This window comes from Ruditapes philippinarum, unplaced genomic scaffold, assembly GCF_026571515.1.
Source record: "Ruditapes philippinarum isolate M1 unplaced genomic scaffold, ASM2657151v2 ctg1864_1_1_1_1, whole genome shotgun sequence".
NCBI lineage: Eukaryota > Metazoa > Mollusca > Bivalvia > Venerida > Veneridae > Ruditapes > Ruditapes philippinarum.
In genome coordinates, this window is record NW_026866069.1 from 249,568 (window position 1) to 275,927 (window position 26,360).

Sequence of the window (26,360 nt, forward strand, 5' to 3'; positions counted from 1 at the left end):
TAAAGGTAATGGCCTCAACAGACGATAGAATTTAGAAGTACAATGTAAACTTGGATGTGTAAGCAAATTGTAATGTATGAAGGCTACTATTTCTCGAATTCGTTTACCTTAATACTAGATTTACAGGATAAGACATGTTCTATTTTGTAATTTTTGTTGTAAAGACCTCCCGTCCACGATGACAAGTTACAAACTTCTAAATTACGATATGATAATAAGCATAAACATTGGAATGCTATTCCAGAACAATGTAACCATAGTAGTAAGATGGAGTAAAATTTGAAAATCTCTTGGAGCCATATTTGTGGTATGTTCCAATACCAATTTATTCTAAACAGGGCTATATAGACAAAGTTTTGTTTAAATGGAGAAATTTCCATGCTGTGATTATTTCTCATGACAAAAAAATTTCTTCACCATAAGACAGTATACAGAAAAGACACGACAAAGGGGTCTCGTTTTTCCATTTATTCCACAAGTACATACTTGATGCTTTCTCCTGGCTATCTATATCCCGTGTCTTTGTTACTTCTTTAATAATCTCCTAAATTGGTCAATACCAACACTTATAAAATAATAATATTGTCATAATTTTGCAACGGATCAATTTAAAAGGAAACGTTTTGAAGAGAAACCTGTTGTTTTATATAATGAAAAATAACTACGATCTGATTGCAAGTTTTGTATTGCTTTGAAAACTGTAATCATATCTTTTATAAGTGTTGTTCAACTCAATCCAAAAAATCATCAACGAAACTGGTGCTGGATTTTGATTTTGTTGGAGATTATTTTACGATAATTTTACAATACAGGGAACTATAGATAGAACCATTGTTCTTGGTGATCAACGGGAGATTATGTAATAGAAAGAGCATCGAAACACGAGGCTATCTGATTTGTACGAGGGGGCGTTACCCCCGAGTATTAATCAGATTGCCGAGTGTTTTGATGTTCTCAAAGTCAAACATAAAAACACGTTCCCTGCTGTCGCAATATGAAACCCCGGAAAAAAGTAACCAATAAACGAGCATCTGAATATGATATTTCTGTCGATTTCCCTTTCTCTGCCGAAACAATAAGTAAACCCCAGCAAAAATGAACCAATCAATGCGCATGCTCTGGAGTGCGGATAACTAATAGTCCTGCACTCCAGTTAACGCACTGTGCATGTACATCTATACGATTTAACACGGACACATTTTCAACAGAAAGGTCCCCAAACTATGATACAATTTGCAGTAATTGTACGATTATAGACATGACAATTGAGCCGAATGCCTATGACCTCCAATATATTATGACAGTACATATGACAACATCTTACCTCAAACATATGACAACATCTTACCTCATCTTACCTTTAAAAACGCATGAAAAATATCTGACTTAAACATATGACATTTACATCTGATCTTTAACACATGAGAACATCTGACCTTAAACATATAAAAATATAAGGCCTGTAGCACATCATATCATTTTATCGGAAATATATGGCAAAATATCTCTTGAAACACACGACAAAGTCTTACCTAAAACATAAGGCACTATTTGACCTCAGACATTATGACAAGCTCCAGCTTCAAAACATATGACGAATTCTGAACGCATGACAATATCCTACCTCATTGACAAATATTTATATCTGACTTCCTATACTGTGTCGGTGTGACGTAAAACCAAAACTTCAAACATATGACAACATCTGACTCTAAACCTATGACCTCATGACAAAATTTTACCTAAAACATATGACAATATCTAATCTCATATACAGATGATTACATGAGACCTCGAACATTACATTTGCTGGTCTCATGACAAATGTAATTCCAGTCATTGGACAATATCTGACCTGAATCACAGGGACCCAGCACAGTGTTGGGATAGTGTGAAAAAGTAATTCTAGAAAAAAATATACTGTATATATAATATAATAGATACAGTATATTTTTCTAGAATTACTTTTTTACACTATCCCAACACTGTGCTGTTATATACAGTATATATATTTTTTTCTAGAATTACTTTTTTACACTACTGTATCCCACCACTGTGCTGGGTCCCTGTGACCTGAATAACTTACAAGTAATAAAACGTTAATTCACAAAGTTTTAGCATCAGCTGTTTGACAGTATTTGACATTAATCATATAACATATTGATAGATATGGGATCATATGACAAGATTTCATCACAAACATATTCCTAGACCTAAAACACCTGACCTGCAACTTATAACAACATCTGACATGAAACATATGTCAACATCTGACATAAAATATATGACAGTCAACATCTCAGAAAATCTGATCTGTGGAATGAGTGGACAATTACAAAAAAGAAAAATAGCGTTATTTGAATGGAAAAAAATAATACTTGTTTACAAACACAAAACAAGGTCAGGCACAAAACAAGGTCAGGTCGTTTATTTGCTTTAAACATTATACTGATATAAGATTAAAATGCAATATCTAAATCAAGTTTAATCACATTTTACCTTCCAAAGTCTGATACTTCAACTTTTTATTAGACAGCTAAGATAAAAGTTTATGACTAATTTCACACCAATCAGCTTTATACATTTAAATAAATTGATTAAAGCTATTAAGTTTAGCTAGTGTACTAACGTAACCAGGAAGTTAACTTTAAAATATTTGTGAATTCAAAATGGCGACTAGTTGTTCTGGATCAGATGAATTTGTCAACTTTAAATGTTGTTTATGTGAAAAGAAACATATAACAAAAGAGGCGGATACTTATTGTGTGGAATGTCAGGATTATTATTGTACACCATGTACAGACTTGCACAAAATGTTTCCTGCAATGAGCACACATCAGTTTATAGACAAGTCAAGTTTCAACACAGCTAACTTACAAAAATCGTTGCCAAGTTTTCCAGTTGAAAAATGTGAAGCTCATAAAACCAAGTTGCTAGATATGTATTGTGCAGATCACGATGATATCGCTTGTGCGACCTGCATAGCTATTAAACACAGGTAAACTTTATTTATTTGGATTCTTTAAATAAAGTATTGAATTGCAATGAAATAAAAAATAAATGCAGTAATAATGTATTGTGAGTCTGTGATGTACATTTACATTTAAATTAAAGTGAATTTGTCTGTAATACGAATTGGTCGTGCATTCAATAATTACGTTGAAAGTATTTTGTATCACAAATAACAACCACGAAAGAAAGAAACATGGATACTGTTGGCAAGTGTGGGATACATGATCTGACATAACATATATTTGAAAAGCAGATAATAAACTGTTCTAAAACAAAATATGATGTTTCATTATAAAACTTTTATAATAAATAACTTAGAATTCTATCATTCAAAAAATATTTTATTAAAATATCCATCTGATACATTACTTTACATTTTATCAATATTTCAAATATTTTTTGAAAATGTATATTTCTTCTATTTATTATCATACAAGCATTAAAAAAGCAATATCAAATTTTGAAATTTTTATTGATAATTTTGCTCCATATTTAAGACTCATTTTGCTTCAATCCATACGAGATAAAAGTTAATTACGCCCAGTGTACGTATACATGATAAATTATCGGATGAATTCTAGAAATGAGAATATATAAAACGAAAGCCATGTACTGTAAACTAAAAAAAAACATGCAAGCATGTAACTTTGAAAGATGTGTCTAATCTCTTATTCAATGATGGGAACGGTCAAAATACATGTATATTTCATTTTATCATATTTCACAACTCTTCCTTGAGTTTTAATAATTTACATCAAAATTTTCAGAACATGTGAAAATATACACTCGGTACCAGATGAAATTGATACTTTGTATCAGAAGACTGAGGTTGAGGATATGAAACAGGAGCTGCTTCGTATTAAAACTAAAATGGAAGACACAGAAAAAACTAAAATACTTCTTATCAAAGAGCTTAATGCCCAGAAGGAGAAGGCAGCAGAGTCAATCAGACAATTCAGAAAAGAAATGGAAGAAATACTGGACACACTTGAAAAGGCGACATTAAAAACTTTAGAGGAAAGGTACAAAAATTGCAAAGAGAAATTAGAGAATGAGATTAAAAACCTACATAGACATATTGATGAACTCAAACTATCATCACAAAAACTAATTAAGTCAGTTGGGAATAAAGCACAAGAGTTTGTCGCTGTGAAAACTTCTCGGAAACAAATCATTGAAGCTAATGAAACAGAAGCAGAGTCTGTGAAAAATTCATCAGATGTGAAAGTTGAATTCATTGCTGATTAAACAATTTGAAAAACGTCAAGACATGTGGATCAATTTTAGTGAGTAATAATGAAAATATAAAAGACAAACAGTATGTTGTGAAAATCAAGAAACAAGTCAACATCAAACATGTTAATGATAGAACATCATGTGATGTTTATGGTTCATGTTTCACAGATGATGGACAACTACTTCTAGCTGACTATAACAAAAACGCATTAAAACTTATTGATTTGTCATCGGAATCCATGACAGATCGGCTAGATCTTCATGCATCTCCATTAAGTATTTGTCAAATAGGCAAAAACGAAATTGCAGTAAGTTTGAACAATAAAACCATTCAATATGTTTCAATGGGAAACAAATTGACAGCCACCAAACAGTTGAAGGTAGATCATTACTGCCACGGACTGGCCTGCACAGACGATAAATTGTTTATCTCTGATCAAAGAACCTCAGTTTACATTTATGATATGAATGGCAGCATGATACGTAAAATCACATCTGATAAACAAGGCGATGCAATTTTCAGTAACAACAGACATATCAGTTTAAGCAGTTATGGCAAGATGATTTATGTGGCTGATTGTACAAAAGGTCTGATTGTCCTTGACCTTGAGGGAAATTACAAGACAACAATTACTGATCCTGATTTAGTTTCCTTACAGGGTGTTTGTACGGACAAACGAGGCAACATATTTGTGTGTGGAATGGGGCAGTCTAAAATTGTCCAGATCAATGAAAAGTCTGCTGAAAAAATGGGCGTACTTGGCAAAGTTTGTAGCGGTTTGTCTTGTAGCTTTGATTCGAAACATAATAGACTGGTGGTTACCATTTATAACAGTGATAAGATAGAGGTATATGATTTAGCATGAGTCCTTTAAACTGATAACAAAAAGATATAAAAATGCAAACCCTAATACTTACAAAAGGCCCATTAAGCCTAAAATGCTATTTTTATTTTAATAAAAAGATTTTATATGTGTATGTCCTGTCATAATTTCCAGATAGTTACTCGTTTGATATATATCTGCACCATCTTTTGATTCGTTTTGCATTTAAGCTGTAGGTTCATTAATACGTATAGTGATTAAGTGTTTTGTATGGAAGTCAAAATAGCACTAAATTGTTTTCATTTCGCTACCTTAGTCACACATTATTTCAGAGCTATATGCTTCATGTGATAACTATCTTACATTGTCAAATGCATTATTGCAACATCATGAAGTGTTAATTTCTGAGACTAGATGTGCTTTTTAAATGTGTATGCTATTTGCGCTTATCTCGTTCCAACAAAGAAGAACTTCAAATTCTTAGGTTGAAAAGATTCCTTCATAAATTTTTCTTTGATTTCCTTGTATTTTATTTCAAATTTAAAAGATAATATGCCTTTTCCTATCATCAAAGAAAGTGTCATTATGTTAGACATACATGTTATAATACTACTAGTACTACTAGTCTACTACTAATTATAATAATAATAATAATAAGTAGTAGTAGTAGTAGTAGTAGTAGTAGTAGCAGTAGCAGTAGCAGACTTGAAGTTTCTGTGTGCTATTTGATGGCATTGTGTATATTTTATAGGTTATATTCCATGTTATGTTAATCCTATATTATACAGAGTTTATTCACACAGTACGTATGTACTTGTATGATTGTATGCATGTTTTATGTGGGTTTACATTATTGTGAGGTTTTGATATATTTAGCATTTGTTTAACTTCAAGTCGATCTTTTTTTATCAGAACAGAACAGAACAGATTTTTGACTTGTACAAATATACATCGTCATACATATATAAACAAATTTACAATACATACTAACATAAATCACAAGATCGGATCTAAACATGTCTCTTTCAAATCAACATAGAGGATGAATTATTAATATATTAAGTTGTATCTACTACATGTATATCTAAGGCATTTCTATGAGATATCGCATCTCTTACATACAAGGATAAATTTAAAAGAATATTTCTATTGTTTGATTTCAGCTTATTAGTGAATTTAAGCATACTAGGTCTAGTATAAGGTATTTTGTCAAGGAATACATGTGTCGGCCATAACAGAGATTAAATGTACACGTAATTTAAATAGTGTGGCCAATTTAATGAAATTAAAATCAATGTCCATAATAACTCTAAATGTTTTGTTTCCATTCCAAAACTATTATTTTTATCATAAACTATACACTAAGTGCACATTTTATTTGCAACTGTATGTCATAAATGAAAGTACAAATGTATATGAGTTGTCTTATTCTAAAAAATACATATGATACATTCATTTTTCTACCTATGCATGTTCTGTTATGTTTTCTTTTTCAGAAAGTCACATTGGAAGTAAGATATATATGATTGTGATTGTATGTTCTTAATGGGTAACCTTCTTTAAATAAAGATATTATTAGCATCATTATTAATATAATTATTATATTATAGTAGCACTGATAAGGCCAGGTGTTAACTTTGAAGCTTTGTCAGCTAAACAAGTTCGGTCCTTCAAGCAAAACTTCAGTAGAACGAACGTGCATCTGTAAAGAATTAACAAGAGCGATCAGTAATCACATGTGTCACCTCATGATGGCCAATTTCATGTTGGGACAAATTTTGTGACAGAAGGACAGACAGTGCACAACTAGACTTGGTACTGATCATTCCTGTAAAGTTTGGATAAAATTGCACCAGTAGTTTATGAGGAGTAGTCCGGACAAGCTTTTGCATATCTAGCAACACACAGAAAAAAACACCTTTTTATCAAAGGGCCATAACTCGGCAAAAAATCATTCATCCGGAAAACCCGTGCAATATGCGCAAGGACTTGAGCTACAGATCAATCCTGTAAAGTTTCATTGAAATTGCATTAGTGGTATAAGAGAAATAGTCCGGACAAACTTTAAAAATAAAAATTATTAAAGGGCCATAACTCAAAAAAAATCATTGAACCGGAAAATGCTGACAATATGCACAACTAGACTTGGTACTGATCATTCCTGTAAAGTTTGGATGAAATTGCACCAGTAGTTTATGAGGAGTAGTCCGGACAAGCTTTTGTGTATCTGGCAACACACAGAAAAAGAAACCTTTTTATCAAAGGGCCATAACTCGGCCAAAAATCATTCAACCGGAAAACCCGTGCAATATGCACAAGGACTTGAGCTACAGATCAATCCTGTAAAGTTTCATTGAAATTGCATTAGTGGTATAAGAGAAGTAGTCCGGACAAACTTTAAAATTAAAAATTATAAAAGGGCCATAACTCTGACAAAAATCATTGAACCGGAAAATGCTGACAATATGCACAACTAGACTTGGTACTGATCATTCCTGTAAAGTTTGGATGAAATTGCACCAGTAGTTTATGAGGAGTAGTCCGGACAAGTTTTGTGACGGACGGACGGACAGACGGACAGACAGACGACGGAGAAGTGATCCCTATATGTCGCCACTACTCCGTAGAGGCGACACAAAAAGTAGATGTCAAAGCTTGAGTGCTAAAGATTGGACCTTATTTAAAACAAAACATTCTAGAAGTGTCAATTGACATTACATCTTATGATAAATGTTGAAATCCCAAATGTTAGCAAATGCTAATGTTTTCTCAAAACTTCTGCTGTCAAATGGAACTTTTCAACAAAACAGTTAACATTTTTGTTTTAGCACTTTATTTAACATAGAAAACATTTCTAAACAGTTATTCAATCACAGGACTTTATCACACTTATAAATGATGAAAGACAAAAGGAAGCAGTTTGATTTGCAAAACAATAAGGTGTTACACATTTAAACAACATTTTTAATTTCAATGTTTCAAATCTTAATATAATGTATACACAAACATTGTTATCTTTAATCACAGAAAACATGGAGCAAATATCAATGAGAAGTAAGATATCTCGAATATTCAATCATGACAACCTTAGTGGTTAGGTTCAAGAACAACAAGTGTAACTATAAGCACGTTTTCCCTTATTACACCGCAATCAGTTTGTCCTTGAAAAGTATTTGAGGATGAGATAGCGATATTCACTATCCCAAATCAAATTTACAAACCTTTATACATATTTATATTATGAATATAAGTGTGTAAAAAAAAACATAAGCTTACTAAGTCTTACTAAGAGTCGAGCAATAAGTCCTTATGTAAACATCCTGAGTCCAAGGTCATAAAGAAATAATCTGAGGTCAAACTCAGATTTAATGTATTTGATTGGTCAGAAACTGCCATAGAATGTTCACTGATCAATGGAAATCCTGAGATTTGAGAAAAGATTTATAACCTCCAGGTTTGATGTTATAAAAAAAATCTCATAGCTCAAACACAGATCTCAGGCATTTGTTTGGTCGGAATTTGCCACAGAATGTTCATTGACCAATGAAAATTATGAGATTTGAGACAGAACTGAAGGCAAAGTTTTATATTCTTGAGGCCTGGCCTGTTCCTCATTCATCATCGCATTAGAAATACTTGCATGAACATAAATGTACCATTATGTAAAATATATTCCTCGTATACGAGTATATGTTACAATTTAATGAATGAAATCACAGATATTTAAAGGTATTTGATCATAGTATAACCATCTTTATATATATCAGTAATCAAAAACAGTCAATTGCAATGGCATTTTTAACAAGAGCGATCAGTAATCACATGTGTCGCCTCATGATGGCCAATTTCATGTTGGGACAAATTTTGTTACAGACGGACAGACAGACGGACAGTGCACAACTAGACTTGGTACTGATCATTCCTGTAAAGTTTGGATAAAATTGCACCAGTAGTTTATGAGGAGTAGTCCGGACAAGCTTTTGCGTATCTGGCAACACACAGAAAAAAACACCTTTTTATCGAAGGGCCATAACTTGGCCAAAAATCATTCAACCGGAAAACCCGTGCAATATGCGCAAGGACTTGAGCTACAGATCAATTCTAAAAAGTTTCATTGAAATTGCATTAGTGGTATAAGAGAAGTAGTCCGGACAAACTTTAAAAATAAAAATTATTAAAGGGCCATAACTCAAACAAAAATCATTGAACCGGAAAATGCTGACAATATGCACAACTAGACTTGGTACTGATCATTCCTGTAAAGTTTGGATGAAATTGCACCAGTAGTTTATGAGGAGTAGTCCGGACAAGCTTTTGTGTATCTGGCAACACACAGAAAAAGAAACCTTTTTATCAAAGGGCCATAACTCGGCCAAAAATCATTCAACCGGAAAACCCGTGCAATATGCGCAAGGACTTGAGCTACAGATCAATCCTGTAAAGTTTCATTGAAATTGCATTAGTGGTATAAGAGAAGTAGTCCGGACAAACTTTAAAATTAAAAATTATTAAAGGTCCATAACTCTGACAAAAATCATTGAACTGGAAAATGCTGACAATATGCACAACTAGACTTGGTACTGATCATTCCTGTAAAGTTTGGATGACATTGCACCAGTAGTTTATGAGGAGTAGTCTGGACAAGATTTGTGACGGACGGACAGACGGACAGACAGACGACGGAGAAGTGATCCCTATATGTCGCCACTACTCCGTAGAGGCGACACAAAAATTAATTTGTTCTAGGAATACGAACAAAGCAAGACATACACTACCATTTCAAAACATTTAATCTATTGAAATTGAGATCTGATCTTCTTTCATTAGTACTGCAAAACGATTGTTAATAAAATTTGTAGTTTTCTAATACATGAAACTTAGCCATTTTGAAAAACCAATTTGCACTAATCTGCATTTTACAAGTCTAAAACAGAAATAAACTTTTGTCCAATACCTATGATTATGAGTAAGATGTTGTCAAAACTAGCAGTATACGATTACAGTAAGGGTTGACTGCAAAACTGCAGTAACTTATATGAAATAAAGAAGGACTTACAGCAGTTTTGCAATCAACCCTCCACTTGTGAAATTCAAGTAAATAACACATTTCTAGATAAATACTTACAGTACATTATATCGAAAAAATGCCACAAAGAATTTATATTTGCATTGTATCAGAAAGAATAATTAATTCTTAAAAAGGTATAACTGATCTGTTAAAGCATTTTCAATTTATATAACAATAATAATGTTATGACATTGCTTTATCAATTTAAAATGATAATAGAAAATAACATCAAAAAGTGAATAAGTATATAATTAATAGAGCTCATGAATTATCTATACACTATTTATTTGTGATATAAGCAGATTTGGTTTTGTTATTTCAAAAATCAACTTTAACAATCCATACAACAAAACAAAACTATATTTAAGCAACAGTATGATGTTTTTTAAACACAGGAGCATATATTTTGGGTGTGCTCCTCACAGAGTTCCGTGATTTATCGTCCCTCATGCTCACTCTACTACCACCAACGTTTTTTCTGGTTACTGCCTCCCCTTGCTCACCAGGTGGTGTTTCTCGTCCACCATAACTAAAATCCATGTTCATCAGTTTGTCTTCAGTTAGATTTAGTGATGTATAACCTTTGTTGATCATTCTAGAACTTAGAGGCATGTTCTCTGGAATCTTTATATCCATGACGCTCTGAAAGAAATCAAACTAGATTGCATTGTTGACATTTTCATGCAATAAAAGATAATCTTATATCCTGATTTATGTTGTTTTTTTTCCAAAATATCAAGAAATTTATTACTTGTCTTCAAATTCTCTTACATAATAAAAATGACAATAAAAACCCGACACCCTGAGCTGCCCTATCAACATTTTAAATTCATTTTCCTAGTTGACAAATCTATATGAAGAAGTCAGTTTAATCAAATATAATAATTTATAATCAAACAAAAGTTACTTTTCAATGCCAAGGAAATATCATTAACTATCATTTTATACAAGTGCATGTCAATCATTCTTATTATCTATGAAAATCAGCTCCTAAATAATGCCATGCTCATGTAAGGCTTTCAGGCTCATGTAAAACATAAGGTCTGAATTTCGGTCAGATTGTGCTTAAGTTACATGTATATCAAACAATTAAGGCATATTCCAACTATAAACACTATAAAAGAAGTATACGAGTACTTATCTTTGCTAACCAAAATAAGAACATTTATTTCCACTTTATTGTAACTTACTGGTACAGACAATGCCTGGAATGGTGAACACAATTTTCCATATTGTTGTGTTTTCTTCATTTTTATGCCACCAAAGTTGTCACGTCTACCTTTCCTATCTGCTTGTTTTCTCTGTAGCTCTTTTTCTACTCGGATACCAAGGAATGTCTTTAAAACAATTTTTAATAATATTTAAATAATGGGCATGGAAAGCCATAAAATATGCATACTTTTTAGTTACATTAGTGTCATTTATAAAATGTTACATTATTAATACTTTAGTTTGAAGTTAATTAGTTACTTTAATTAAATAACATAATCAAAATAAAATATATATGAACCTATTTATAAAGTATCTGTACATTAATAAAAAGAGGAATGAAACAACAAATTGAATTCATTTACAATCAATTATCAGATATCACAATGAAAATCAAAAGGTGCTGAACAATTTAAAATGTAGAACAGAATTAAAGAATTATATGAGTGTATTATATTGCAAATAAGAAATAAAGAGAGGTAAAAAAAATGGGTGTGTCTGGAATTTCTAGCATCTACATTCTCTTAGTATGATGAAAAATTCCTTATAAACAAATGCCCATCTAGCCCAAAAATGCAATTTTGCATTTCCCAAAAGTTCTTTGTTTTGGTGTGCCGATGCAAATTTCGAAACGGTACTAACTTGCAATATGGTCAAACCAACCTTTAATAGAGTTATCATTATTTTTGTATGGAAGAACAGATACGTCGTGCTAATAATTATTTCATATGCAATATTTAGTGCAATCTTCACATGAAAAGCTTCTAGCATACTTTAAATCTACTCACATCATAAAACACAAGTTTACTTTTCTAACAGTAAGAATATGTTTTATTTAATACGAAAGCTCAATTATCTAGCATAAACCCTTTCTTCATATTTAAACGGTAAGAACGCCATACAAACAGCAAGAATGCCATATTTATGACAGTGGTGAGGTTTACCACAATATTTATTTTAATAATTTCATCAAAAAATATATTTAAAAAAATACTTTCTTACTTCAACAGCAAAAAAGAGATAGATAGAACAGGAGGATAGAAACAAAATGCAAAGACAGATGCAGTATGTTGCATACACAAAACAGAAGGACATAAAACAGCTTAGAGGACAGTTGTCATATTTCTTGTGATCTAAACTACAAAGGAGCATTGCTAGAAGATGAGAGAAATGTGCCACTATATTATAAGCAATTGTATTTAAATAAACCAGCAGACTGTTTATTTACTTGGTATGAAATGTTTAGAGAGAGATACAAAAAGTTTTTGCTATATATTAAGACAAGTTTTCATTTGACTGTTAAAGCATGATGTAGATTAAGTTTGGTTTATAAATATAATTAGGAAATAATATTTATTACATGATATTATGAAACAATTTGTTAATATAAAGTTCTGTCTAGCAATAATTCTGTTTATACCATGCTTCATCAAACGACTGAACACAGAATTTTTCAGTTTCATATGCAAATTAATCAAGATGACTCTTTTTATACCTTACTGTACCTAGAAAATTCATTATAGTAAAGAAATGTAGTTTTGTAATCATTTAAATATTGACCAAACATTTTGTTCATACATGTACCACAAGCCCTGGTAATGTATGAAATTATGACTCACAGATGCGAAAATGTGGATTAAAACCGATTTTTGTCAGAGTATGGTTATTCCTTTCATCACAAAAAGATGTGATAAAATAAAACCTTAAAATTAAAAAAAACAACGATTGGCAACAGTAAAAATAATGATTGTCTGAAAGATATATGCCAAAGTGAATTTATTCCATGTTACATTATAATTTTTAATATTATAATAATACTATTCATTATGAACATTATTTATTCTGTGTTCAGTCTCTACTCTTCAATGTTCTAAGAACACACTTCAAACATCACAGCAAAGTGTGCTACATGTTCTACCTTTGACCTCTCAGGTCGTAGTGCATTATATGCAAAGGTTTGTGATCTAAACTTTACTCGTAATGGACCCAACTCATCTTTGTATTTCTTTGACTGACAAATCAGGTGAAATCAGAGTAAGTTAATAAGAATTGTGTATATATAGAATAACTTTCTGGACAGTAACACAACTGCCCACAGGCAAAACTATCCAATAACAATCATGTAACAGTATAACAAGAGGGCCATGATGGCCCTGAGGTCGCTCACCTGTATATAGCCCCCCCCCGGCCAATTTTTACCCAAGGGCTTTTATTTGTTTATTTGAACAGACTTGGTAGACACCCATAAGAAGATGTTTCGTGCTAAACATCTAAGTTCTAGCTCATTGGGTTTTTTAAAAGAAGATATTTTAAGTTTTTACTATACACATATAGTTAAAAACAATGACACCCCTGGGGCAGGGCCAGTTTTGACCCCCGGGCTTTTATTTGAACAAACTTTGTAGATATTTACTTAAAGATGTTTCATGCTTAATATCTAAACTCTAGCTATTTGGGTTTTTTCAAAGAAGATTTTTAAGTTTTTGCTATACACATATAAGGAAAATCAATGACCCCCGGGGCGGGGCCAGTTTTGACCCCAGGGCTTTTATTTGAACATACTTGGTAGACACCCATTAGAACATGTTTCATGCTAGATATCTTAGCTCTATTTCTTTGAGTTCTTTAAAAGAAGATTTTTTAAGTTTTTACTATGTGCATATAGGGAAAATCAATGACACCCTGGGGCGGGGCCAATTTTGACCCCAGGGCTTTTTTTTTAACAAACTTGGTAGACATTCACTAGAAGATGTTTCATGCCAAATATCTAAGCTCTAGCTCTTACAGTTCTTTCAAAGAAGATTTTTTAAGTTTTTACTATATGCATATAGGGAAAATCAATGACCCCCCGGGGTGGGGCCAATTTTGACCCCAGGGCTTTTATTTGAACAAACTTGGTAGACACTCACTAGAAGATGTTTCATGCCAAATATCTTAGCTCTAGCTCTTTGGGTTCTTTAAAAGAAGATTTTTTAAGTTTTTACTATATGCATGTAGGGAAAATCTATGACCCCCTGGAGCAGGGCCAATTTTGACCCCAGGGCTTTATTTTTCAACAAACTTGGTAGACACTCACTAGAAGATGTTTCGTGCCAAATATCTTAGCTCTTGCTCTTTGGGTTCTTTAAAAGAATTTTTTAAGTTTTTACTATATGCATATAGGGAAAACCAATGACCCCCTGGGGCAGGGCCAATTTTGACCCCAGGGCTTTTATTTGAACAAACTTGGTAGACACTTATTAGAAGATGTTTCATGCCAAATATCTAAGCTCTAGCTCTTAGGGTTGTTTAAAAGAAGATATTTAAAGATTTTTCTTTCGGTTGCCATGGCAACCAGAGTTCTGCATGGAATTAAATTCTTTGAACAATTTTTAAAGGTGACCACCAAAGGAACATTCCTGTTCCAACATTCCAAGTTTGGATGAAATTGGCTCAGTGGTTTATAAGGAGATGTCTTTTAAAGCAAAAGTTTACGGACGGACGACGGACGGACGCTGGACGAAAAGCGATCACAAAAGCTCACCCTGTCACTGTGTGACAGGTGAGCTAAAAATATGACCTTACCATAAGATGTTTTTATTATAACGTAACATGCCAATAACAAATATAGTACACTTACGATTGAAACAAATGTGTAACAACATTTTCATGATTAACTATATTCACAATGAAAATAGACCTAACTGATTGCTCTCTTATTACAATTTACAACATAACAAAAAATATATTTAGGTGGTGGTGTTTGTAGTTGACCCTCTGTATCACGACAGTAAACTGTACCAACACCACTACAGCTCAGTCCAGCCAGGCATGCTATTAAACAATATACAAGTACTAGTGCCTTCACTTTCAATACTTCTGTACATGCCAGAGCAGAGATAAATGCCAAATGACCTTAGAAAAGATTTTCTTATCAGTCACAACGAAAGAGGCCTGCATGGTCCAGAAATGGATCGCCAATTCACATTCCACTGCTCTACAAATTAAGGTTACTGGATGGTGCAGGAAATGTATTTAGTTTAAAAGTAAAATAAATGAACACACAATATCATGCAAAACATGCAAGGTACACATTCATCTGAAGCATATACTGTTTCCAAAATCATTTGTATGTCCAATATATGGGAATGGAATTTGTATTTGTGGCTGTAGTATATCAAAATGTAATAAGAATTTATGCAATCTATTGTATAGTGATTGTTAAAAATACTGAAAGTGCTCAACTCAAGACTTGTTTTATCTTATGTCTCATCATATAATTGTTGTTTTTTGTTTTGTTTTATTTTCTTCTTCTTTTTTGTTAACTAAAACAATTTGCCTTGCTTTGAAGTTGAAATATTTATTTACAAAATACCAATGTTAAATGACAAACACCTTAAAGTACTCACTCTTCATCAGAATCTATCACATTCTTTAACTAGATCACCAAAATAATGAAAATATAAATTATATGATCAATTTTCATCAAATGGCATGTATAACTCAGATTAATTTTCATGACCAGTGTTGTATGGAGTTATGAACACATCTCAATGGTACTAACTCAAAAACTCCTTCATGTTTTAATGTAATGTTCTGCTTTTACTTATGCTCAGGCGCATGGACCACAACTTGCATTAACCACTCCCAATTTTGAACAAGTTCAATCAAACCTAACATGAAATATTTTCTATTTTGCAGTGTTGGGCAGCATTTAGCAACTAATCTATACTCTTTGCATAGACTTATTGATACAACAGTACTTGCAAGTATTTGAAGAGTTTAACCATGTTTAGTATCAGTTTAACCATGCACAATAGCAATTTAACCAAGAATAGCAGCAGTTTAACCACAAATAGAAGCAATTTAACCATGAATAGTAGCAGTTAAACCATGAATACTAGCAGTCAAAATGTCTTGCCTTTAGTCAAGCCAACTTTAAATAACAATGGAGAGTTTCAACCACAGAGCAAGGCAATATGATTGTTGACTTGTGACACTTTCAGATATTTTTTTGTGCTTTACAAAAAAAACACACAATCGACTATAAGCCCATGAAGCGGGTGCTTTAATACCTTATCAACAGGTCGTAACTCTCGAGGTTGTTTATGATGATTTTTTGTTTCCACCTAAATCATCAGTTCATTTTAATTAACATGTCCAAAGTGAAATTGCAGAAAAATAACTGGATTCACCATACACTCTGGACCAGTATCAAAAATTAAATTTCTACAAGAAATTCTGAGATAAAACAGTCTATAATGTTGCTGATTCTAATGCTTCCGAGGGATCACTATAGCTTTCCTTGTAATGTTGACAATGCAAAATATTACATAATAAGTTTGACACCTATTAATCTGATTTTACATATAGAGGGTATTGAATAAGTTTTGAATAAGTGTAGGTACAGTATTGAATTTATTGAACAAGTTGAATAAAATAATATTATGCAAGCCTCTGGCAAGCACAATATTACTTTATTCTATGAGTTCCATGAATTTAGTAATGAACCTAAATGAATATGATATTCTATTTATCACATATCCAAAACAAGAATTGTTATTGGTAAAAAGAATCGCTAATTCATTGACAACGCTGTCAGCGCTTCTTAACACTACAGTATGTTTGTATAACGCAAATGACGTCATACCTAAAATTATTGCACGGCTGTGCAATACCGTTCTTAATGTGTCGCAAATGCAGCACAGGTATTTAATAAACTCAAAAAATGCCACTGTACTATAACAGTAAAATGTTTAAAAGAAAATGCAAGTAGTGTATTATATAATGCTATCAGTAAACATGGGTATGATAGACTTTATTCAAAAATATAAAAGTGATAGTAACTATGAAATATAAAATTATCTACCTCATCTGTGTTTTCTCCATTTTGATTGGTTGATTCCTGTTCAGGTGACCTACTTTTAACAGGAGAAGCCTCTTTCTTGCTTTCAACTGCCTCTTCTGGAAGGTCAAGGTCATTTTCTGTTACTTGACTTTTAGCATCTGATGCTGTGCTTGAATCTGAAAAATATTACTTCATATTGTATCAAAATTTCCTTTCTTTTGTACAGTTCTACTAAATAATCAGTATAAAAATCATGGTTTTGGCCAACTTTTACGATGTTCTTAAGTTTTGTGATAGTCAGGGCCTGATATTCTTTTTTTAAATTACAGAATATTTTTAAGTGAAATGATACTTATTGGTATATTTGAATTATAAGGTAAACTGTTTACACATTAGCTTTACATTTCAGTTATCAAAATCGTTTTTATTGAATTATAAACTATTCTCAATTTAGCTATACAGTAAATTTAAATAAAGTCACATACATATAATTAAATATAAAGATAACATTATAGCAATCAGCCATATAACCCTTTTCCCACTTTCAAATGTTCAAACTATGTACATATACCATTTATATTTAGGGAGATAACGATTTATAAATGGAGAACTGTGAGTTAAGTCAAGGGTTATGAATATCCAACAAATTTATATAATAATAACAAAGAATGTTACAGTATGGTGTTAAGAAATTGTTCTTCTGTCAGATGATAATGTTAGGTATTGACATCTTACAAAATTATTTAGTATTAAAATATTTCATCTAATGAATTTACAAAGGAATCTTTCCAATGTGGAAAATGATAAAAGTTATAAACAACATCAGGTGAACCTAGGGAGGAATGTGCCTTTAGGCATTGTGGAGGGACAATAAAGTTATAAACTTACAACACCATGTGAATTTTATGAGGGTATTGTGGGGAAATTTTATTTGTTATTAATCAGATACAACAACACTGTCTCAATTTTATAAGAAATATTCCTTCAGTTTGGTAATGTGGGGGATTTACAAAGGTATATATGGTATTTACAAATCCAATTTTTGAGTTTTATGAAGATTTCCTTCATCTAGGTAAAGTGTGGAATTATAAAGGTACATATGGTACCAATGCATTTGAATTTTTACAGGAAATATTATTTGGTTCGCTAAGGTAGGGAGATTATAAACATTAATAAGGTATTTACAATGCCAAATGAATATCACGAGGATTTTTTTCTTCAACTACATATTGTGGTCCTTTATAAAGGTAAATAGTAGTTACCATAATAACCAAGGGAATTTCATGAGTAATTTTTTTTCTTATATGGGATCATGGGAGATTATAAAGGTTAATACAGTATTTACAACAACATAATAAAATTATAAACTTTTAAAGGAATTTTTCAATGTTAGTTTTTGTGAGTACACAAGATTAAGTTACAATTAAGTGGGACAATGGTTGTAATTTACCTTCCAGGTTGAAATCTTGGGTTTGAAGGAAACTCAACAGCCCTATATCAAATATACTTTAATATTTCTTAAATCTACATTATATCTTATCCTCTGTCTAAAGCCTCATTAGATTTTTTTAAGTTTTTATTAATTATGCAGGACATATAATGACAAAAACACTTGAACACAAGGAAAATAATCAAAATTAGAAACAAAAAATAATTGTTTTGCTTTTATCTAAAGTGGCATGCCTCTTCAAGATGCATTAAAAAAGCAAACTTATTTCACAATAATATTATACATATATATATATTCATATGTTCAAAAATACATCTAGATCTTAAAATACACACAATCAAGCTGAAAGTGTTAAAGTTTTGTTCATATGATATAATTTTCTAGTTTTTATCATCAAAATTCAACCCCATTACTAATGGTTTAAGAGCAATTTCAACATTATATTTGATATGTAAAATGTTATTTCTGTAATTATTTCTTTGATAGTAAGTGCTACAGGCAAGACTAAAGTAAAGCATGAAATTAACCCAATGCTGCACTTGGAAATACAAAAGCCTCATTGACATCTCAACATTCTTTGCAATTTATTATGAAATTGTTTTCATACAAGAGAAAAAATATTGATTCATAACTTAAAATTAATTTCTTTTCAAATATTCTTGATTTTTATCTTTTACTGTTTGGGACTCATACCTGTATCCTTCTTGGAGCTGACATCATTCATTGTCCAGGGTGTCTTTGGGTGTGCCCAGGTACTCTGATCCTTGAGGTTCCATGATTTTTTCTGGAAAAAATGCAAAAATGGTTGCCCATTAGTATCAATTCATCTATTTAATCTATAAAAATTACCATTTATAGTCAGAATAAATTGCTACTGACATAAAATTTGACAGTCACAGCTCATTGCTTTTTTTCCTCATAAAAAATAAAACATTCTTGTAAAGCTATTTCTAAGAAAAGTTTTAATAAAAATTTAGATGAAAGTAGTATCCCAATAGAACTATGTACATTGAAAAAATTTTGTACAGACACATTTTCAGATGTGCAAAACTTTGCTTTTGTTCAATAACATGTAGAAAAAACACTTTGTCATTATAATCTAAAAAAAATATATTTTTCTCTTTAATTAAAACCTTAATGGCAAATTTTCAAAACTTTTGTTTAGCAAAATATTTTGGGATTTTATCAGACTCTAAATATCTCAAAATTATATTCCCATTCAATTTGAAATGGAGAGCAAGATTTAAGATTTTCAGTAATACTATTTTGAAAAAAACATAATTATTGAGGATTTGAACCCACCTGTCCGAGTGTTCCGATATAGTGACCTTCCCTAAGAGTCCATATTCTGGCTGTTTTATCGGTGGAGGCTGTTATAACATAATCTCCGGTGTCATGCTTGGCAAACTCTACACTAACTATAGCAGCATCATGAGCACGCCACGCAGCCTCAAGCTGCGGTTTAGCCTTGATTCTCTAAAAATGAAAAATGGTATTTATTTTGTTAATAAAGAATTTAGAAAATAGGGAGATCCCTTTTTGAAAAAAAAAGCAAAATAAAATTCAGACTCTGTTTGGCTGACTCTGTTCATGAGAGATAATGAGATAAAGGGGCATCTAAAACACCCCTACCAATCCCTCTAGCACTGTTTTTAGTACTTTTCAATCTTCTTGTTTTCGGACACAAGGATCTCAAAACACAAGAAAAAAGATAAGATCACAGTCTTGCAGTCAATTTCAGTTTTAACTTAATAATATGACGTTTATCTGCCATCTTGATTAAATATTGTCTATAGGCTTTATGTAAGCATCTCCTTCAATGACTTTCCATTGCTCTAATTTTCTATTCCCCAAAGTGCAATAGATGAGGCAATTATCTGTATGGTATGTATGGTATTTATGGTATTCATTATTTGCCTTAAATTATGATGAAAGAAATAAAATTGTCCTTAATCACTATTTAAGCCCCATTTCTCACAATCTTTTACAGAAAAATATACAAATGAAAAAACAATAAGAAGTGTGTCCAAAGGACAGTGATGCCCCTACATTCCACTATTTTTGTAAGGCTACGGAAAGGCAATGTGACTAAGAATCAGGGACATAAAAACGAAAAACAAAATGACGGACAGAATAAAAGTTAAATATACCCCTCTGTCCTGAAACTTGATACAATGGGTCATGATATCCCATACTTTCACATTCCCCTGTGTGTCCCCTGTAACTAACAAACTGTTGTTGTTGTTGGTACACATGGCAAGAACTGACTCGTCTGGAAAATCAGGAGCATAGAAAAATCCTGGAAAAATAAATCATTACCATGTATAAATGTTATAGTGTTAGATGGAGTAAAGCTTCTTACATGCAGTTTTACATGCATAGATATATAATAATAATGTAATAATATTGATATTCATAAAAATAACTTGATATTCATAAACAGAGAAATTGGTACCAGCTGAGACATATCTTAAAAGCCAAAGATAACATACACTTGTGTGTGTTGTTTTAGGAGAATTAGTCAAAAATGAAAAACTTAGAAAAACATATCTTTCTCTTTGACAAGAAAACTTTAATTATTGTAATGTATTTATAATCATTTACCCATTTCTTATTTCAAAACATGCAGTTTCACATGCTCCTATGTGTGATATGGAAAAATACATAATAAATAACAATAATAAATATGGATACGGTATTCATGAAAATAACTAACAGATAAATAGGTACCGTACCAACAGACATATCTTAAAAGTAAAAGATTACATAAAATTACATGTGTTTTAAGGGAATAATTAGTCAAAAATCAAAAACATAGAAACATATCTATGTCTTTGTAAATAAAACTATTATTTAATGAAATACATTTATAATTATTTACCCATTTCATTTCTGGCACCATACAGACACCAAAATCTGATATAACCCCCTTCGCTGGTGATCAATGTAGACACCTCCAGATTTCGACCTGTTGCCCGACCTTTCAGAAACAACACTTTATCCACAGGGGCTGTTTGACTGAAACATTACAATGGGAAGATATTTTATGCAAGACTGAAATTCACATTGACAACAACAGTGTACAGTGTATTTCTATACAAATAAAACAGTAACATAATATTGTGTTAACATTTTACAACTTTCAAAATTTCTTGCTTTCACAAATTGACAAGAAAAGCTACAGAAAAGCATTTAATATTATGTTAAGGAAAATTGCTGTTAGGGTACTAGCATTTTAATATCAGAAAACATTGATAAATTTTATCCATCATAACGTCCAAATACAAATCACTTAATCATTTTATAAACATAATTTTGATTTTCAACCAACCTTCCACTGGTCGGACCATATAGATGCTTTTAAAATGAACATTTAAGACAATTAGTTGATGGATAAAATTTCTATAAGAAAAAAATAATAATCGAAATCATCAATATTTTTTGTCAATAATATCAAATAAAAAATCAAATAAACAAAATATATTTTCAAAAGTTACACAAATACATGCAATATATCTGAGGGATGAAAAAATCTAACAATTTCAAAGATTTCATTTACAGATACAGCAAAAGCAATATATTGATGGCATATCATGCAAAAACAAGCTTAAATTGTGATATAAAGGTAGCTTAAAAAACTGATAAATTTAGTTCATGCATTTTAAACCATGCTGTTGACAAATAAATTTGGGCTTAAAAAATATGGCATAGCTACAGAAACAAAGCATTTATCATGCAATCTGACCATTTCTCATATCATGCTCATAGTGAAATGCCCTCATAAAAAAGACACTACCATTCATGATACATAAAAAGTAAAAAAAAAACATTTGGAATACAAAATAAGAAATAAAAAATATAATTAAAGCCAGTTTATATGCAATTAATTTGATTTCCTTTATATGAAAAAAAAAGAAAAGAAAAAGAGTTGAGTCATTGTATATTGGGTCAGTTCTAACTGTCATCTTGAACTTTCATTTAACCTTATCTTTCTTTTCCAAATTTGTTTTTATATTAAAATTACACAAACTTTAAAACTTTATAATTATGTAAAGAACATATACTTTTGTATCTTCCACTCTTTAATGTATCTTGACCAGAATTTGTGCTGCTGTTTTAATAACCAGATTGCAACAGAAGTTTAACTTTGTTCTAATTGACAAAAACCAAACAATGTGTTACTGAAGTACATATACCAGTACTTATTTCATCTCTACAAGTAACTAACAACTTCTTCACAAAGATTTTATATAAAAGTGGTGGAGATAAAAGCACATTCAAAACATGTGCTAGACCAAGTACTCAAACTTGATAATCTAAGAAGCATAGATCTAACACTATACCTTTTAAGCATATTGGGTAGGTCTTGTAAAATATAGCTTTTTTTATAAGAAAAGCTGATGACCAATATGAATAATGGGTATTTTATAAAATGTGCAAACATTGCACGAGAATCTTGGTGTAGGGTACCATTCTATAAAACTACTATCAAATACATGCCCTTACCTACACCTATACAGGAGTTCTTCCCATGTCTCTCTGTATGTTTAACACACATTTATAATAAATCATACTTTTATCATTTTATCTTACTTTTTTTTATTCCAGTCATTTACTATAAAAATAATTCAATCTAATTCAATCATAAGAGTACAAATTATACAATGAAGAGCAATTACATTACAGCAGCATTACTGTATGTATTCAGAGAGGCTCTCTAGAAACAGGATTTTTAACAACAGAAATGTCAAAGTTATTTTTAATATTATTACATCTGTCAACATGTGTATCAAAGACTTTAATACTATATGTCAAAAACTGGACAGATAGTTATAATCCGCCATTAATGAATAATGTCAAGCCTTCTGATGCCAGAATTCATTTATCTCTTTCTGGTTAACCTCTTAATATTCTCAAAGAAAATCTTCTTTTGCAAAACATATAAAATTTAAAGCAACAGACAGTCATAGATGTTTGTTATTTCAACATACATTTGTTTTATCACATCAGAATAGTTTTGTTAAAAGTGTTTATTTAGAGAAATGGAGCCAGTCTTAAATAATATTCAAATTTTTACCAACATATCACTTACAGATATGGAAAGAACTATGACAAAAGCAATAGATGCAGAAATAAAATTGGATTACAAATACACAAATTATAAATTTAAGCTTAAAAATATCAACATTTATCACATAAACCGCGGCGCAGGAGTGTAATAAAGCCATTTAATAAAAACGATATTTCACTAGTCAATATTACACTAGTGTAATAACACTTTGACTTCACGTAATTTGCGCTATAAACATAGCGTTAAAGCGCGTTAATGTTAGCGTTACACTATCGGCGCGTCAAAGAAAATGACTTTTGTTAACAGTTTACCGTTCTTATTTTATATATGTGATAAATAGAACATTATATTCGTGTAGATTCAATACTAAATTTATTGAACTCGTTGAATAAAACAATATTATGCTCGCCAGAGGCTCGCATAATATGATTTTATTCAACTCGTTCAATAAATTTAGTATTAAACCTACACTCATTCAATATCCTCTATTTCTAAGAATTTCTATTCATACCAGATAGGTTTAATTATAACTTTAAATAAAATTTTTAAATGCATCACAGTTTACAATAAATGTTTCCATTAAATTAAATTTGGATAACTGACAATTTCTAACAGTTCATTTTCATATACGAGTGAGCATGCTTCTTCTAACATCTCAAATATAAGGCATAGGGCAATTTGTCTCTAAGCAAAAATGAATAAAACATGGAACAAGGCAAAACCAGAACTCAAACTCAAAATATCTTAAGTTCATTGCCACATCATTCATCCTACTGAGTTAACTACTACTGATCAGCTGCACAAATGAGCCGCGTCACGACAAAACCAACATAATGGGTTTGCGACCAGCATGGATCCAGACCAGCCTGCGCATCCGCGCAGTCTGATCAGGATCCATGCTGTTCGCTTACAAACTCTATAACAAGTAGAGAAACCTATAGCGAACAGCATGGATCCTGATCAGACTGCACGGATGCGCAGGCTGGTCTGGATCCATGCTGGTCGCAAACCCATTATGTTGGTTTTGTCGTGACGTGGCTCATTTAGAGCACATTGAAACATGAACACACATAAAATCACAATGCAGACTTAAAAACATTCCTGTCTTGATTTGAATATAAACTGGATAATTTGTTTTTGACTCACCACAGATTCAATGGTTATGACTGTTTTGTAAATAGAAACATTTTTTCATTGACTTATTCTGACGCTTGACAGTTGATAAGTGTTAAGGAATTGTTATACATAACATTTTACGTACCCCCTCTCGACCCGATGGGATTTCTGATGGCGGGAGTTTGGACGAGAGTTCATAGATCTTGGTCGACTCCCATCAGCAGCCTGAGATGCCATGTTCTCAATCTTTTTAGCCCTACACAAGTAAATATACAACATGGTGATACAACAATCATATGTGGTACAACACAGTCATACTTAGGTACTACACAATTTTATGTGATTTGTTAAGTAATTATCATTGTTGTTGTTTTTGGGGGGTATTTTTTGGTCTTTTTGATGAAAAAAATTACATAATACATGTAGTATAAATACTAATAGAATAACACAATATTTTTAATCGGAATTTTAAAAATATTAAAAATATTTTTCTTTAACATAGGGTTGGATTAGTATTAAATTGTAATTGTTAAAACACAAATAAATTAAATTTAAAAACATTTAAATTTTTAAATAAAATAAATAAAAAATTTACATAATTTTGTCACTTTGGCATACATGTAATAAAATCTAAGACTCTACTGAATTTGTCATACATGTTCTCAAAAAGTGAATTTAAATATGGTTTCAAATTCTATTTGTATAGGTTTTTTTAAGCTCTGTGTGTAATGAAATTAATACTCAATCTATTGCAAATTTGGAGCAATCTATTGCAAATTTGATATTTGGAGCAATCTATTGAAAATTTGATATTTGGAGCAATCTATTGCAAATTTGGAGCAATCTATTGCAAATTTGAAATTTGGAGCAATCTATTGCCAATTTGTAATTTGAGCAATCTCTGTGTGTGATGAAATTAATACAAATCAAATGACTTCAAGCAAAGGTATGTTTAAAATAGCACTACATATAAACATAAATGCTGTTTGTCATAATAGTACATGTATATCCATAACCATGAATATAAATAATAAGCAAAATTTAAGATATCTCTATTTCCAACAGTATTTAAACACTACTGACTTCAAAAAATTATCTTGTTTTCTTGTGAATTTAGAGTAATAATTTGGAGCAATATATTGCAAATTTGGAGCAATGTATTGCATATTTGGAGCAATCTATTACCAATTTGAAATTTGGAGCAATTTATTGCCAATTTGTAATTTGAGGAATCTATTGCCAATTTGGAGCAATCTATTGCCAATTTGGAGCAATCTATTGCCAATTTGAAATTTGGAGCATTCTATTGCCAATTTGGAGCAATCTATTGCCAATTTGGAGCAATTTATTGCCAATTTGATATTTGGAGCAATCTATTGCCAATTTGGAGCAATCTATTGCCAATTTGGAGCAATTTATTGCCAATTTGATATTTGGAGCAATCTATTGCCAATTTGGAGCAATCTATTGCCAATTTGAAATTTGGAGCAATCTATTGCCAATTTGTAATTTGAGCAATCTATTGCCAATTTGGAGCAATCTATTGC

General features: G+C 31.3%; 2 protein-coding genes across 12 annotated transcripts in view; one reads left to right on the forward strand and one right to left on the reverse strand.

Annotated features, from left to right (window-relative positions):
* Positions 1-2,419: 2,419 nt before the first annotated feature.
* Positions 2,420-4,260, forward strand: LOC132731179 (probable E3 ubiquitin-protein ligase MID2). Its single transcript, XM_060717316.1, has 2 exons — positions 2,420-2,998; positions 3,780-4,260. The coding sequence occupies exons 1-2, from the start codon at positions 2,670-2,672 to the stop codon at positions 4,258-4,260; spliced, it is 810 nt and encodes a 269-aa protein (XP_060573299.1). The 5' UTR covers positions 2,420-2,669.
* A 3,628-nt stretch (positions 4,261-7,888) lies between these two features.
* LOC132731177 (WD repeat-containing protein 49-like) overlaps positions 7,889-26,360 on the reverse strand; it is a 74,213-nt gene continuing 55,741 nt past the window's right edge. For 5 of the 11 annotated variants that reach the window (XM_060717306.1, XM_060717312.1, XM_060717305.1 and 2 more), the window contains 12 exons: positions 24,959-25,069; positions 23,133-23,165; positions 21,508-21,644; positions 20,777-20,925; positions 19,929-20,102; positions 19,320-19,410; positions 18,627-18,668; positions 17,198-17,352; positions 16,404-16,457; positions 13,268-13,360; positions 11,331-11,477; positions 7,889-10,782 (listed from right to left, as the gene is read on the reverse strand). In XM_060717306.1, coding sequence (XP_060573289.1) covers positions 10,504-10,782; positions 11,331-11,477; positions 13,268-13,360; positions 16,404-16,457; positions 17,198-17,352; positions 18,627-18,668; positions 19,320-19,410; positions 19,929-20,102; positions 20,777-20,925; positions 21,508-21,644; positions 23,133-23,165; positions 24,959-25,069 — 1,465 coding nt within the window. In that variant the 3' untranslated portion in view covers positions 7,889-10,503. The remainder of the gene's footprint in view (positions 10,783-11,330; positions 11,478-13,267; positions 13,361-16,403; positions 16,458-17,197; positions 17,353-18,626; positions 18,669-19,319; positions 19,411-19,928; positions 20,103-20,776; positions 20,926-21,507; positions 21,645-23,132; positions 23,166-24,958; positions 25,070-26,360) is intronic. The other 6 variants (XM_060717310.1, XM_060717307.1, XM_060717308.1 and 3 more) reach the window with 5 other exon arrangements.